The 17,197-nt window shown below is 34.7% G+C and overlaps 1 protein-coding gene across 4 annotated transcripts in view; it reads right to left on the bottom strand.

Moving 5' to 3' along the window:
- Arhgap20 (Rho GTPase activating protein 20) overlaps positions 1–17,197 on the bottom strand; it is a 109,323-nt gene that overhangs the window by 12,052 nt on the left and 80,074 nt on the right. For all 4 annotated transcript variants that reach the window (XM_046467106.2, XM_058586453.1, XM_058586452.1 and 1 more), the window contains 2 exons: positions 15,786–15,974; positions 936–1,114 (listed from right to left, as the gene is read on the bottom strand). In XM_046467106.2, coding sequence (XP_046323062.1) covers positions 936–1,114; positions 15,786–15,974 — 368 coding nt within the window. The remainder of the gene's footprint in view (positions 1–935; positions 1,115–15,785; positions 15,975–17,197) is intronic.

Raw genomic sequence — 17,197 nt, 5'->3', positions numbered from 1 at the left:
ATTTTAGTTAGACAGGAAGAATGAGTTCAATTGATTTATTGTATAACATGGCAACTATAGTTAATAACGATGTATTCTTGAAAAATTGCTGAGTAGTTTTTAGTGTTCTCTAATTTTGCTTCTATCTGTGTACCCTGTACTTTTAGTGTAGGAAGTAAAGGGAGTTTTGGGCACAAGCAATCTATGAGATTTGAAAGCTATGCCACTGATTTACTGTGTAATCTTGGGTAAGATTCTAAAGTTTCTTTCCTTTTTAATTTGTAAAGTAAGAATGATGATGATAATAATTATTCCTCCCTTAATTTGTTGTGAAGGATAAACAATAAAGTGACTTGTCCTAGTGTCTGGTACTTAGAGTGCACAATATAGCATAAAATGCCACACATTTACTACAATGTTAGAATACTGGATATTCAATAAATGTTATTTATCAGTGATTACTTAATACACCAACTGGAGAAGATGCAAACTTAGTGCTTTTTGTTAGACTCTTTCTATAAGAAAAGATAACTAAATGCCAGGGGATACATCTTGATGTACAAACACTTGAAATATAAGTAAACCAGTTTTTAAAACTTCAAGAAAGGAAAGATTGTGAAGTTTCTTCTATTAAAATGTTAAAAATAAGGCTTTTCAGAACATTCTGGAGTTCAAGAAAGGATTTGTGGGGATAATGTAGATTCTTTGTCTACAGAGCAAATTCTAATTTATCTGAACAGGTTTAATATTGCTATTTCTTGAGCCAGTCGACTAGATCATCTCTTCCTTATGATTCTATAATCGCTCAATCATATTTTAAATTTTTTCAGTAAAAATGAAGATTCTTAGCAAAAGGCAGGGTTATCTATAATTTTCCAATTTGAGGAGAGATTTACCTCCTAGGGTTCTCCCTTCCCAAACTTTCCCATTAGCTTACCTTCCCAAACAACACTCACCAAGACAGGTTTTGGCAGGTTGTCATTCTCACAAACATCTGGGAGAGACACTCCAAAGAGCTGTCCCGACATAGGAGATGTTGGTGACGTAGGCAAGTTGTCCAGATGAGTGCTAGAACCCCGCCAAAAGGCCCAGTGTATGATAGATCTTCTCCTTTTAAATGTCTTCTGACCAGAATCTAAGAAGTGAAATTATTAAGAAAACTTGTTTAATTCACTTAACCTTATTTCTAGAATTTCTATTTTATACTGTTACAATGGCTCAAAGAGAGAAAATGCTTATAGATGTTCTTTATTACTGACAATACAGTCTATAAAATTTCACTATAGTATTTTACAAATTAAGGAAGAATTAAGTGTTTGGGTTCTTTTTCTACCTGTTTTTGGGACGTTACCAGACTGTTGGCTTGAGTTTTGGCACTAAATTTTCAAAGGTGAAAATTTCAACTGTAAAACTTAAAGCAAAAAGTAATTCATACCAATACATTTTCCCACTTTATTTATTTTTGTGGTACTAGGAATAGAATTAAGGACCTCACACATGGTAGGCAAGTGCAGTATTACTATGCTATACCCCAGCTCACATTTTTTCCAGTTTAAAGATTAGGGGCTGGGATTGTGGCTCAGTGGTAGAGCACATTTGTGAGGCGCACTGGGTTCAATTCTCAGCACTGCATATAAATAAATAAATAAATAAATATCCATCGACAACTAATAAAAAATATTAAAAACAACGAGTAGGGGCTGGCTCAACAGTAGGGCGCTCATGTAGCACGTGCGAGGAGGCCCTGGGTTCGATCCTCAGCACCACATAAAAATAAACAAAATAAAGGCACTGTGCCCAACTACAACTAAAAAAATAAATATTTTTTAAAAAATGAGTAGTCATACAAAAAAAGCTGAGGATTGCATTAGAATTAAATAGTGAGAAAAAGCAAGGAGGAAGAGCGAAGGAAAAGGGGGAAAGGAGCTGGGAGAAGGAATTATTTCTATTAAGTTGTTTTCCAGAAAAAAACAAAGCTTTATCATGGATGTCTCACCACTCTACATTTGAAAACAGAGATAGAAAGCTGATGTCCTAAAATTTTTCCTTTCTTTGCAAATGTAAAAACTCTCACCTATTTTTTCAGTTCCTAACTTTATGCACAGCTACAAACATGAGTGAATCTTGTCCTGGCCGCAGTGAATTTATAATCTAATAAGAAACAAGGCTGGTGGTGGTGAGGAGAAAAACAGTATATTAATAAATAAAATGTTAAAAGGGGGAAACAAAATATCAAAGGCATTCAGATGAAAGCAAATCACATCTACCCAGTAGGAGGGAGAGGAGTAATTCTGGAGGCATTTGCATTCCATTTGGATTTTGAAAGATCAAGATTTCAACAGATGGAACATCTGGCACCATGCTCTGCATTAAAATTGAGAAGAACTTTATGTGGAAAAAGATATCATTAGCAAAATAAGCAGAAGAAAGAAAGATGGACAATGAATTATGACTTCACGACACCATAGTGCCAAAACATTTTTGGTGTCATTTGTGTTTAACTTTAATATGAAAGCTAATGGGTTTTCATATAATATGAAAATAAAAAAGACCTTTAAAGTTCCTTTATAAAAGTGCATACAGCACTGAGTTTCTTCTTATGGCTTTTAGCATGAGGATAGGCGGTAAGAGAGAGTGCCAGAAAGAAAACCTGATAGTGGAAGCCCAAGTACTGTAAATAAATTCTGTCCACATTCTGGCTGCTACCTGAAGTAGGCATTTGTGGGGCAGATTCTAAACCGCTTGCAATTAAGGTTAACAGAGCCACAATGCCACTCATGGTACGATGCAAGATGCAAGTGAGAGTGAATGGGATTGGTCATCAAACTCTGGCTGTGTGGCATTGTTTATGTGACAGACATACCTAGCACTGATGCTTAACTCTCCAAAATTCCCTGATAATGCAACTGAAGAAGATGATCCAAGAACAGAGTCAGCAGTGTCAAATACTAATTTCAATAAGTCTTTTATACTATTTGCTATAAAGTGATGCAGTACTTCATTTGTTTCAAAATAGCCAAAAATGAAAAAGGCCAAGTTTTGTGAGGATAAGCTAACAAGCAACACCTTATCAAATGGCCTTATGATGACCATGATTCACCTTACTCTTATTTAGATTACAGTAAGTATGTCATCTCTGTACACTCAGGTGTGCAAAAGTTCGAAAGTCTGTAGCCTGGTCTGACTCCTGGTTCAGACACTCATTTGGGCAAGTCATTTAACCTCTTTCTTCAACTTTAAAAGGAAAAGGATCTGACTTATCTCTCAAAAGTCTTATTGAGAGGGTTATGTAAGATAATGTGTGAAAAACACTATTTTGCATAGGGCATGGGTCAAAGTGATCTTGAGTAAAGCTGTCATAATACCAATCTCCTCTCAGCACCCACTCTCCATTCATTTAGAAGCCTTTAAGAGGTATGCAGACATGAAACAATATCATTCTTCTCCTCAACTAAAGCATTTTCTTCCTATTCTGACACTCCCAATATCCACATAAACACACACACACACACGAAACCCTTTCTAAGGTCAGGGAGTTTCTGTATGTCTAACAATTTGTGCAAATGTTTGTTTAATATATATGTTATATATACATTTAGTACCTGTACTCAAGTCTGGTATGTGCATATTTAACCTGGTTTTACTATTTCTAAAACTATCATATTAGGCTTTTAGCTTTCAGGCACTTTAAAAAAAATTTAGTTGTAAATGGATCTTTTATTTCATTTATTTATTTATATGCAGTGCCGGGGATCAAACCCAGGGCCTCACACATGCCAGGCAAGTGCTGTACCACTGAGCCACAACTCTAGTCCCTAATGCACTTTTAAAGAATGTTCTATCAATAAATTACATACTCAGATATCTCATGAATGTAGACAGAGGATAAAGTAGAAACTGAGTCCTTTATTTTATTCTAAAGACTTTCAGCTGCAGCCTTGCCTTTTGTTATGTTGTGTACAACATTCAATATGAAAGTTCAGATTCCCTCTGGGAATGAGAAGAAAATTTCATTAAAGTTTACTTTCTTGCAGAGCTTACAGAGCATAGTGCTTACCTTCTAAATGTTGAAGGCTGATGAAAAAAACATGCTATTGCCATAAAAAGGGTGATATAAATGTAAAGCAAGCTAAATTCATATAAATATGACTTTCCTAAATAACTCTGGCAAGATTTTGGCTTAGTGTTTTTTCATGCTTAAATTAGAAAACTGAATATTTGTATTACAATTCATAAAACCTTATAGGTCACAACACCAAAAGGTTTTAATTAGAATTCTAGTCTGGCCATATGACTTTCTAAATTAAGAATATCACCCCCCCCCCCATGCTGCCCAGAGTAGGAAATTCACATAGGAGAAAAAACCGAAATAATGGATCAAAAAGGTAGAAGAAAAATACGTGTTCTATATTTTACTATCTACCATAAAAGTCCATTTCAATTCCAGTTTAGTCCTGAGTCTCAAGCAGATGTGGAAAGTCAGCCTGGGGGGTGAGGTGGGGATTAAAACTGGGAATCAGTTCAGGATGGAACCTCAAGAGCTACTTCAGACCCTACTCAGATCCTACTTAACCTCTGGAACTATTTCACTCCCCTATAGTTTTTCCATATTAGATGTACCTATGCCATTCAATCTTTGACTTTTGCTCTGTCCTATACACTAGACTAAGCCCTGAGATAAGTTCCCATGCTTAAGAGGCTAACAGTCTTAAAGATACATGTAGACACATAAACAATCATAATGTAATTTTTTTGTGTGGTGCTGGGGATTGAAACCAAGGGTCTTGTGCATGCGAAGCAAACACTCTACCAACTAAGCTATATCCCCAACCCATAATGTAAATTTTTTATGTTGCAATATGAAGTGCTCTGGAGACATTACAGAAGGGGCAGCTACATGTCTGAAGAAACAAAGATACCCTAGAAATGATGTCTGAGTTGGGTTTTGAGATCAAATATTTGAATGTTTATATCCCCATTTACTCTAGAGCTGTCTCACTGAGGATCAACCACCCCAAAGATGAGTGACACTAATCTAAGTCTCAAGGGTAGCCTTCTGAGAGACCAACTGCTATTCAGTTTTCAGTGTAAGACTATCTAGTAGTAGATCTTCTCCATACGAAGTAGTCATTACCAACCTTTTTTTTTTTCAAATTTCTATATTCACTTAACAGGGAAATTTTTCTTAAGCTAATTAGAGAAGGCATCTCTCAGAATGAATATATGGAGCTTTATCTGTCTAATGGGGGCTTATTTTATTCAGGAAACGTAGAAGTATAATTATTGTTCTCAGCTAACACTAACAGAAATTATCTTTTTTATGCCTTTACTAGCCATAGAAACAAGATACAATTTTCCACATTGGAGACCATGAAAACTATCCAATTCCTTGGACTAAGCAACTTAAGAATTTGAGTTGTATGGATTTCAAATATATAGGCCACAGGCAGAGTGTGATGGACAGAGACTATAACAAAGCTACACTTGGTAAATAAGGCCAAATTCTATAGTATGTGCTAAAAAAGAAGTAAATATCAGTTCATTTTCCCTAGTAGAAGTCAGATCACTAGGCTGCTATATATGTGAAAAGGGAAGGGAGAGGAAATGAAGAATTTATTGTTGTTAAACTCATTTCCTCCTAAACCTCTTATGTTAGGGATGATGAGTGGGTCACAGAGGATGGGGAAGGTAGTAACAGAGAAGGGAATTTAAAATACATTAAATTTTGATAATCATATAGTCATATTTTCTATATCACAATGAAGCTGTGGGAGTACTACAAATAATCTCAATTTCTACAGTAGCATGTTGGCTTTAAATAAAAACAAATATCAAGCGCAGTAATAGTAGCAGTGGGAATGCTGACAGAAAGATAAGCAATAACTATGTAAATAAAGTAGCCTGTTTTATGAAGTGAGTTAGTGTTAACAGACTCTCATAATGGAGTCGTTAGGTTTCCTGTTCTTGAATCTCCGCTCTTGTGACTAGACCTATGTGAGGTTTCAGCTTTATAATGCTGGGCACAGTCTGTCTGATCAGAGTAAATGAGTAATAAGGTTACCTTAAATGGTTGTTTTGAAGCACAAAAAATGTTCTATAAACTATTCAGTTCTGTGTAGAAATAACTTGATAACATTATGAAGAGTATCATCCAGGGGCCAATTTCATTTGTAGAATTTCTTGATTCTTTAGTCTTTCTAGATACCTCATAGCTTTTCTACTTCTAATTAAAATATTCCCAAAGACAAACAGGAATGAAGACAAATTAAAAGAGATGATTATATTATTTATGGGAAGCTCTTGTTTCTGTTACAAAGTCTGGTAGAATATTTCAGCTGGAATGTTTTTGACTAAATGTTCATTTTAATCCTCTAAATCACAAGGAAACAAACAATGTTCCCTGGGCAAATCTTTTTTGTGTAGCCTGTGATTCAAGTATGGTTTTGCTTTTTCAAAAAGTTGAAAAACAATTCAAAAGGGGTAAAACTAGTCTTATATAAAATTAAATTGAAAATTGTCCCTAACAGTTTTACTGGAATACCACACCCCACTCAATTGTTCATGTACTGTCTATGGCTACTCTTACTTCACATTCTAGGTAGAGTTGAGTAACTGAGACAAGGGATGATATGTGGTGTTTTCATTGCTTTGCCCTGCTTCCTTATGGCACTACAAATTGCAATGAGTCCATTTTATCTCAATATTGTTTCAAGAGACAAATGAACCATCGTACTATAATATCTTGTATTTTTCACTAATTATCACATTGAAACAGGAGAAAAGTGTACTTCTTATGTAGAGTGAAGTGTGGATGACTTTGTAATCGAGTTAAATGGCAAAGCATTGAGCTTACTATGTAATGGTATAATACCTATAGTAAAATAATATATTATGTCAACTTTACCAGATTAAACTCACATCAATATATCCTAATGTTATCAGACTAAGAACTAGTCATAATATTTCTAACTCATAAGAAAGCAAATGATCAGAAGAATTAGAATATTTAATATGGAAATCTCATAATTGCAGAATTTCTTCACAAAAATAAAAAATGAAAATGAGACTACACAAAAGAAGTTTCAAAGTGGCTCATTTGCTACCCAATTCAAGGAAAATCATTTACCAATAGTGAGCTGATTTTATAGCATGCTTGTAGTAGATAATGAAATGTATCCAGAGAAACTAAATTTAAGATTATTAGTGTTTTGATGAGAATTGATTAAACCACTGAAGACATGAGATTAATATCAACAATAAACTAAATAACAGGCCAGTGACTTTCCTTAGCTCTTGATAAGCAGACAATCAAAATTTTATTCAGAAAGTAAATGCTAAGTTTGAAGTAACTAAAAAATTAGATTCTAACACAGGATAACTATAGGAGAAAATTTTTTCAAAGAAATTGAGAAGACAATAATTCAGTACCACTTGAAGTAGAATCTAAGATATATCAGATGGTGGTGAAAATGTGTGAAAAAACGGTGTAATTTGAACATTACATAAGTTTGTGAAAATTTAAAGAAATAATAATGGTTATTCTGCGTTGTACTGATCAATGGAACTGCATGGAAAATATCTGAAACTATCATGTATTACTGCATCAGTAGTGTCAATAGTGAACTTCACTTACTCTTATGGACTTAATCATTGTTCCATGAATTTTTGTGAAAACACAAATCAAGCTAATTGTTAGCTTATCACACAACCATTGAATAGCTCAACAGTGGTAGTTTTATGGTGATATTCTGAATTCAGCTATGAATGAACTTTTTATGAATGAGAAAACTACCCTCAACTAGTATTAAACACTGAATAGCTCTGTGAATATTTTTTTTAATGAACCTAACTTAAAATTATAAAGGCAAATCTGTGCTTACACATAAAAACTTTCACTGTATAATGTCACTTTTAAAACAACACAAATAATATAAAGCTTCTCCATATACAAAAGTTAAAACATGAAGCAAGCTCTCGATTCCCACGTGTTTACAGCAGATAAATTTTCTGAGCTCAAACTAATTTCAGTAGTGTTTTACTAATCTTGATGCAAGAGCAAAGGAAATTTCAATATCTCAAAATCCATTTAGCCATTCAATTGAGGAATTTCCACCTAATCTTCAGTTGGGAGCAATTAATCTGCAATGAAATGATATACTAAAAGGCAAATTAATAAGAAGAGAATCTAACAAAATTCTACAAATGTCATTCAAGAGAAATATACACAATTAAATTATGTGTATAGAATGATATCAGTACTTGGCAGTATTTACTATGTAAAAAGGAGTTTTTAAAGATGAAATATAAAAAGTTCATTACAGATTTACCATCAGTTTTATTATCACCCCCCCAATTCTTCTCATTAGTAGGCCTGTATTATATTTTACTGAATTATATTTTAAATTTAATCAATAAAAATGTTGTGGAATTTGGTTTTATGATTTGTTACATTAGCATCTATATAATATCCTCATCATGCTATATCAATTAAATCTCACAGATAAGAGTTTTAGAATTTCATCAGTATCCTTTATACTGAAGTTCAAATTTTACTGTCAGTGGGGAGGGTACAAGATAGTGGAATAGAGGTGTCACTTCCCTAGTGACTCTGTGGGTGAATGATCAAGAATTAGGGGAGACTTTACTATAATTTAGTACTGGACACTTGAAATAGATGGGGACTCAGAAGAAATTGTATAATAAAATAAGGGAGAAAGATCCTCAGCTCCACAGCTGCAACAGTGACTGGAGGCATAAACTAGAACAGTCCCTACATTAACACAGTAAAGCAATAAAGGAATTAAAGGAACTCCCATTCTCAGGAAGTCTGAGGTATGTCAGGGAGCTTAGAGATCAGAGACACTGCTTGAAAAAATGAGTGTGCTGTATAGTATCCACGTAAGAAAGGGAAGCCACCATCTTTCTTGGAGGACAGCAGAAAGGACCATTTTACAGCTGTGGGCCAGCAGCTGGGGGAGCCAATTACTGGCAGACCCAAGTCTGGCTGGCAAACCCACACTGTGTGAAAGAGTGACCAGGAGAAAATCAAAGTGAAGAGAGGTTTTACAAAGGGGAATACTGGTCTTGAAAACCCACCTGGGCTCCCCCTTCCCCTTTCAATCCAGCTGCTTGCAGGATTGGCTTGAGAAGAAGTGCCTGACTGGGAATTCGAAAGTATAGTGGGCAGGAGACAAGGAGCTCAGAGACTAAATAAGAGACAAGGAGTTAAGGGGTGGGTCCATAGGTAGGGTAATGGGCGAAGAATAGGCTCCTATACCGCATGAGTGAAACCCAAAGGAAATTCCTGGGGTGCACTCTTCCAATGCTACGCCTTGGAATTGTGCTGCCTTAAAATCTCCAGACCAACTGGCAACCATAGAAGAGAGGAGACCAGAGCATACCTAAGCCTATACCCCGCCTCTGGGAGCACCACCTCCAGGACTAACCCTCTCACCCTAATAACCCCAATCATTCTGAGCATGGAGCTAGCATCAAACTCCAAACAACTCCACCTAACTGCTGAGAAGGGAAGCTGAGCAACTCATTAACTCCAATGGAAACAATTGTTCATTTTTTCATTGAGATACTTTATTTCTTTTCTCTCACATTTCTACCACTTTTGAAACCAAGTATTTTTCATGCATCAGTTAGAGGGCTGGGATCTCTGAATAGCATATTACAGTTTTATTGTGCATTCCTTCATTTTTGCTTTTTTCCTCCTCCTCTTTAAAATTTTTATTGTACATATATGTTTTCCTCTCACTTATCTGTTTCCCTAAATTCTTTCTCTCTTTTCTCTTGCTAACAACAGTCAATCTCTATTAATTCCTCTTTCACTCCTCCTATAATTTTTTACTTCTGACTTCTCTCCTCTTTCCTCACAAACATTATATCCTACAACACTTCTGTTCTCTCTTTGTCCACCATTTGAAATTGTAAACCCTTTTTGTAAATTTACTATTTATATTGTAGACAATAATTGAATATATAATTTCTGTTGATTGTCCCAAAACTGTAGACATCTTAATAGGGGCTATCTGGTTTAAGTCTGCATATTGTTTGCATTGGGTGCTGTTATTATTTGTCTCCCCCTTAAAGGAAAGGTACTGGAAACCTTCAGGGACACAATAAGTTTATAGGGCAGAAACTGTACTTCCTCAGATCCACACTGCTAGATGGGAAGACACACAAACAACATGAAAAACCAAGGAAAAAAATAATTCCGAACAAACAAGATGGTCCAATAATAGAATCCACTGATACCACAGTAGAAGAAATGCAAGAGAAGGAATTTAGAATATACATAGTTAAGTTGATCTGAGACAAAAAGGATAATGTAAGGAGTGAAATCAGAGATAAAATTCAGGAGATGAAAGATCACTTCATTAAAGAGATAAAGATTCTGAAAAGAAATTAAGCAGAAATCCTAGAAATGAAGTAATCAATAAAAAATTAAAAATTCAATGGAAAGCATCACCAATAGACAAGAACACTTGGAAGACAGAATCTCAGGCAACGAAGACAAAATATATAATCTTGAAAACAGAGTTGACCACAGAGAGAAGATGTTAAGAAACCATGAACAGAACTTCCAAGAATTATGGGATAACATGAAAAGACCAAATTTAAGGTTTATGGAGATAGATGAAGGTGCAGAGATACAAGCCAAAGGAATGCATGATCTTCAAAATAAAATAATATCAGAAAATTTCCCCAATCTAAAGAATAAAATGAAAAATTAAGTACAAGATGTTTACAGAACCATAAATGTACAAAATTACAACAGGCCCACACCAAGGCACATTATAAAGAAAATGCCCAACATACAGACTAAGGACAGAATTTTAAAGGTGATGGGAGAAAAATATCAGATTATACACAGGGGAAACCAATTCAGATCTGAGCTGATTTCTCAACCCAGACCCTCAAAGCTAGATGGTCCTAGAATAATGTATACCAAACTCTGAAAGAAAACGAATGCCAACCAACAATTCTACAACCAACAAAATTAACTTCAGTTTTGAAGATGAAATAAAAATCTTCACTGACAAATAAAAGTTAAAAGAAAGCCTGACTAGAAAGTCTGAGCTATAGAACATTCTTAACAAAATATTCCATGAAGATGAAATGGAAAAAAAGTGAAAACCAGCAAAGAAAGGAACTACACTATAGGAATAGTCAACCAAAAGAGAAATTCAAATTAATAACCAGAAACAAACAAAAATGAATGGGAATACAAATCATTTCTAAATAATAACACTGAACATTAATGGCCTATATTCATCAATTAAAAGACATAGGACTGGCAGATTGAAATAAAAAACAAGACCCAACAATATACTGTCTCCAAGAGACTCACCTCATCGTTAAAGATATCCATAGACTGAAGGTGAAAGGATGGGAAAAAACATATCACTCCATGGATAGCATAAACAACAGGGGTTTCTATCTCATGTCAGATTAACTTTTCTGATAAAGTGGACTTCATGCCAAAGAAGGACATTTCACACTGCTTAAAGGAATGATAAATCAATAAGATATAATAAACAATTGTAAATATTTATGCCCCAACAATGGAGCATCTACGTATATCAAACAAACCCTTCTCAATTTCAATAATCAAATATACCACAACACAATAATACTTGGTGACTTTAACATACCTTTCTTATCACTGGATAGATCCTCCAAACAAAAACTTATCAAAGAAACTACAGAACTAAATAATACAATCAATAATTTAGACTTAACAGACATATATAGAATATTTCATCCATCAATGATGGAATACACTTTCTTCTCAGCAGCTCATGGATCCTTCTCTAAAACAGACCACATCTTAAGCCACAAAGCAACTCTTAGCAAATACAAAAAAATAGAGATAATACCCTGCATTCTATCACATTATAATGGAATGAAATTAGAAATCAATGATAAAACAAAAAAATAGAAGCTCTAACACCTGGAGACTCAAAAAACTTAACACACACACACAAACACACACACCCCATTTAATAAATGGGCTAAAGAACAGAATAGATACTTCACAGATGAAGAAATACAACTGATAACAAATATATGAAAAAATGTTCAACATCTCTAGAAATCAGAGAAATGCAAATCAGAACTACATGAGATTTCATCTCACTAAAGTTAGAATGGCAATTATTAAGAATACAAGCAACAATAAATCTTGGTGAGTCTGTGGGGGAAAAAGCTGGTGGGACTGCAAATTGGTGCAACCACTCTGCAAAGCAGTATGGAGATTCCTTATAAAACCTGGAATGGAATCACCATTTGGTTTATACCCAAAGGAATTAAAATCAGCATACTATAATGACACAACCACATCAGTGTTTATAGCACAATTCACAATAGCTAAGCTATGGAACCAAACTAGGTACCCTTCAATGGATAAATGAATAAAGAAAATGTGGTGTATAAAGACAATGGAATATTACTCAGCCCTAAAGAATAATTAAATGATGGTATTTTCCTGTAAATGGATGGAGCTGGAAAATATCATGCGCTAAGTGAAATAAGCCAATCATAAAGAACCAAAGGCCTTGGGCTGGGAATGTGGCTCAAGCAGTAGCGCGCTCGCCTGGCATGCGTGTGGCCCAGGTTCGATCCTCAGCACCACATACAAACAAAGATGTTGTGTCCGCCAATAACTGAAAAATAAATATTAAAAAAATTCTCTCTCTCTCTTTAAAAAAAAAAAGAACCAAAGGCCAAATATTATCTTTGATATACAGATGCTAATTCACAATGTGGAGAGCCGGGGAAGATTAGAGGTATTCTGGATTGCACAGAGGGCAGTGAAGAGGGTATAAAGGTAGGAAGGATAATATAATCAACTGGACATAGTTACCCTATGTGCAAATATTATTACATGACTGGTGTCATTCTACATCATGTCCAACCAGAAGAATGATACTCCATTTATGATGTGCCAAAATACATTCTACTGTCATGTATAACTAATTTGAACCCATTCATCTCTCCCAAATTTTACCCCATACAGAAATTCTGCTGATTAAGATCTGATTAAACTAGTGATTTCAAAAGCTGTTGTTAATCAAAATCTTCTTTTTTTTTTCTTTTTTTATTAGCTGTTCAAAACATTACATAGCTCTTGACATATCATATTTCATACATTTGATTCAAGTGGGTTATGAACTCTCATTTTTCCCCCGAATCAAAATCTTATGAATTGAAAAAAATAAGTGGTTCATCTGTAATCTTTAATTACACAGGTGATTTGGATGCTTAGCTTTGGCATTAGTGGCATGTATTCATTCCTTTACCCATTTGCTACAAATCCTCTAAAGTGGGAACTACTACTATCCTAACTTCTAATAGACAAGTACTAAGCAGAACAGACAGGAACTAAGCAGAGGATGCCTGAAATTAAACTGAGCAAGTCAATGGCAAAATTGGGCAAAACTCTTAGGATTTCTGACTTGTGATTATTAATTAAACTAAATTGACATGAGAAATAGTTTTAATAAAACATGGGTGTAAAAGTAGAATAGTCAGATATTATTCTCTTCAGCTAACAGATCTATTATTTTGTTTAACAACTATTTATTGAATACTGGTTTGTATGTGCCAATTGCTAATCCAGGCTGGGAAAAATGGGCCAGAATATCTGCCTTCTCATTTTAATGAAAGGAACACCATATCACTGTAGCATCCTCAAAATGGCCCATGAATGTGAACAAATAGCCTCAGAATCCAAAATTCAATTTACCATTATAGGAGAGAAAATGATAACTAATGCAAGACAACTGACCTATTGACAACTTCAGTAAAGTATAAAGTTTGAGCTAAGGTCATCCTCAGAAAATGGCAAGGTTGACTGTGTGTGTGTGTGTGTGTGTGTGTGTGTGTGTGTGTGTGTGTCTGTATAAAACAGGTCAAAGATTTGAACTGGAAAATATTTTAGGAAAGCAAAGTTAAGATTGCCCAGCTAATATGGAGTGGGCATTTGAGGTTGGTCAATAGTGGTACCAAACTACCCTTCTGCTATATGGTTTTATCTAGCAGTACTCAGAGTTCATTGAGAGATGGAATATTATTAGGTGCACAGGAAAGCAGGAAGAAGGATGAAGAAAGATGAGGTTGTCTGTAAGAAAGATTATCATGATCACCATAGAATTTAAGTTGGATATGGAGGGAAGAGTAAAAATAGGAGGTAACTAATATAATAGATGGAGAAAGTGGTAGAGCTCAATGGATTAGAAAAAGAAGTAATATGAGCTTCTATAAAGGAAGAATAAAGAACAGAGGCTGAATAAAAAGGAGAAAAGGTTGTTACAACTTGCCCCAATAAAAATCAAAGAGATTAACAGTTAAATTAAGTTTCACACTTATGCTGCAATTATTTTAAAAACTAGTTATTTTAGTATGAAAATAAAAATATGAATTAAATTTAAAATGCATTAGAGGAAGATGATGTTATCAATACTTAAAGCAAGAAAAACCTTTATAATAAGTAAAGATTTAATTTGTTGGATCGTTACAAATTTTTCTTAAAGTAAGCGTATTATGTAATGAGATTAAAAACAGTATCAGCTACTTTCTCATTAATGCTACACTAATTGGATCACACACAGATAAGAGTTTCAGAATTTCATCTGGCATTCAGATGATGCTAATAATCTGACATGTGGCAGGGCGGGTGGAAAGTGATCTCCCAAGGTCCATGCTTTCTCTTAGACTTATTACTTATCTGTAAAAACCAATGGCACTGTTCACTGGATTTCTCAGAAGGTTTAAATTGACAAAGGCAGTATCAATTTTCTATCACACATTTTTTGTTATCATTTTTTTGTTTTTTATACATCTTACTTTCAGAATAAGCTTCAGCTCAAGCTTGGATGAAGACAAATTATGTTGCTTTTACATTGAACATCACTGTTACCATGCTAGGACCTTTTTATGAAGTAGTTAAAAGAAAAAGGAAACACATATCAGAATGAGTAGGCCAATGAGAGACTTCTGTAGAAATTCACGTTAGTATTCCCATACTTATCAGTACCAAGATCCATGTAAGGCATCATAGTCTTCTGACTCACATCACTGACAACCTCCTTTTTATGATGTGACCACTTAGGGGAAACACACAGTGGCATGTGTTAGAATACAAAGAAAGCATTGAAACACCTGTAGCATTGCCTATGCCTTTGACTCTGCACTGGGCCTAAGGTTACAGGGGGAAAGAAAAAAGAAGGGACTGACTGTATTATTACTTGCTGCTGAATATAAGTAAATGATGCCTATTGCTGATTTATAAAACTAACTTTTTTCCCCCTAAAATGCCACCTTTTCTTTTTAAAACACTTATTAGCAAATTCAAAAGAAAGTATTTCACCTGGGTGGAAATTTGGTTTGGGTCTTTGTATTAAATTCATGTTCAAGAGTGAAAACTTTTTAATCCTCAAAAATCAAAGGCTGAATGTTCTCCCTGATAAGTGGATTCTGATCCATAATGGGGATGGGGGGTGGGCATGGAAAGAATGGAGGAACTTTGGGTAAAGGGGAGGGAGTGGAAGGGAGGGGACATGGGGGCAGGAAAGATGGTAGGATGAGATGAACATCATTATGCTAGGTACATGTATTACTGCACATTTGGTGCAACTCTACTACCAGAGAAATGAAAAGCTGTGCTTCATTTGTGTACAACGAACTGAAATGCATTCTGCTGTCATGTACAACTAATTAGAACAAATAAAAAATGATAAAAAAGAATGAAAACTTTTGCTGAGAGAAGACTCTATGAAGGAGGAGAAACAACTCACCACTCAGTTGATGGGCCACAGCCAGGCGGCTGGGCTTCAGGATGAACTGACACTGCATCTCTCGGGGCAGCTGTTCCATAAGGAAGGGCTCTTGCAGGTTGGCAGGGGAGGCAGAGTCCTTTGATCCCTGTGCCAGAAGAATAGTGTCTCGAAGATGGCTCATTTTAATTCCATAGGGATATTCATGCCCTACAAAGAGAAAAATCTAAATGTATTCTTCAGGTTGACTAATACAATACTGTGAACATGTTTGTTACAAACTTATATGTATTGCAATTTATACTCCCGGGACTTGTAGTATAAAGAATCCTTTTGTTGACTGAATGACCACCACGCACAGGTGGACCTACCAAAATACTTTTATGGTGAGAAGGGAAAGAAGGGAAAAAATCTTTAATGAATATCTTATTTCAAATGATTACATGGAAAGTGAATCTCATACAATAAAAATTTTAGATCAAAATTCAGTGCAGAAAATGATTGCAATGATCAGTCTGTCTTTCAATTTTTTTTAAATTTTTTTTAGTTGTACATGAACACAATGCCTATATTTATTTATTTATGTCTATGTGGTGCTAAGGATTGAACCCAGTGCCTCACACATGCTAGGCAAGTGCTCTACTACTGAGCCACAACCCCAACCCTCTGTTTGTATCTATCATTTAGAGGCATTTGAGTTTCTCATTTGATACTAACTAGATCTGTCAATCTTCAGAAATCTATTGTCACTCTTCAGCCTCAAATTCACGATTTAAAATTTTTACATAACTATCACAAGTATTACGAGGATCAAATAAGTAAACATTAGTGGCTAATAGTTAAATAGGGACAAAAAACTACATATGTCAAGTATCACTACTACTATTATCTAGCATGTTCACCAAAGACATTTCATTCACTTTTAATAATTATAAAACTTGTTATTCAAGAGCCTTGGGACTAATTTGTTTTATTTATGTTTCCCTTCCAGTGCTAGGCTAGGTTGGTGTTCATAGGCTAAAGTCAGAAGACTGCAGATTAGAAACACAGACACAGGTATAACAAGAAATTTATAAACTAGAAAAACTAAACCTTGGAGACATGACTGCAATGTGATTTTTGCTCTGCAGTACTCTAAGGAAATATCCCCTTGTAATCCTCAAGTTAACATCATGTTATTGACTTTTTAAATACACAGAGTAAGTTCTATTTTTAATACTGAATATAACTTAATGAATTCTTACTCTTCCTTTCCAGTGGCATAGGCATACAATGTAAATGTTATCAATATTTCCACATTACAGTAACTTCCAGGGATTAAGACAAATATGGTTTCTATTACAGCAGTAATACAAAATTCATTTATCAAAATAGCCAACTACTAATGTACAGCTGTTTTGCAAGTCATATTTAAAATGTATAATTAAAAAAAT

This window comes from Marmota monax, unplaced genomic scaffold, assembly GCF_021218885.2.
Source record: "Marmota monax isolate L192 unplaced genomic scaffold, Marmota_monax_Labrador192_F-V1.1 WCK01_AAM20220418_F8-fsc00045, whole genome shotgun sequence".
In the NCBI taxonomy this organism is placed as follows: domain Eukaryota; kingdom Metazoa; phylum Chordata; class Mammalia; order Rodentia; family Sciuridae; genus Marmota; species Marmota monax.
This window is presented reverse-complemented; position numbering and strand designations above follow the sequence as displayed.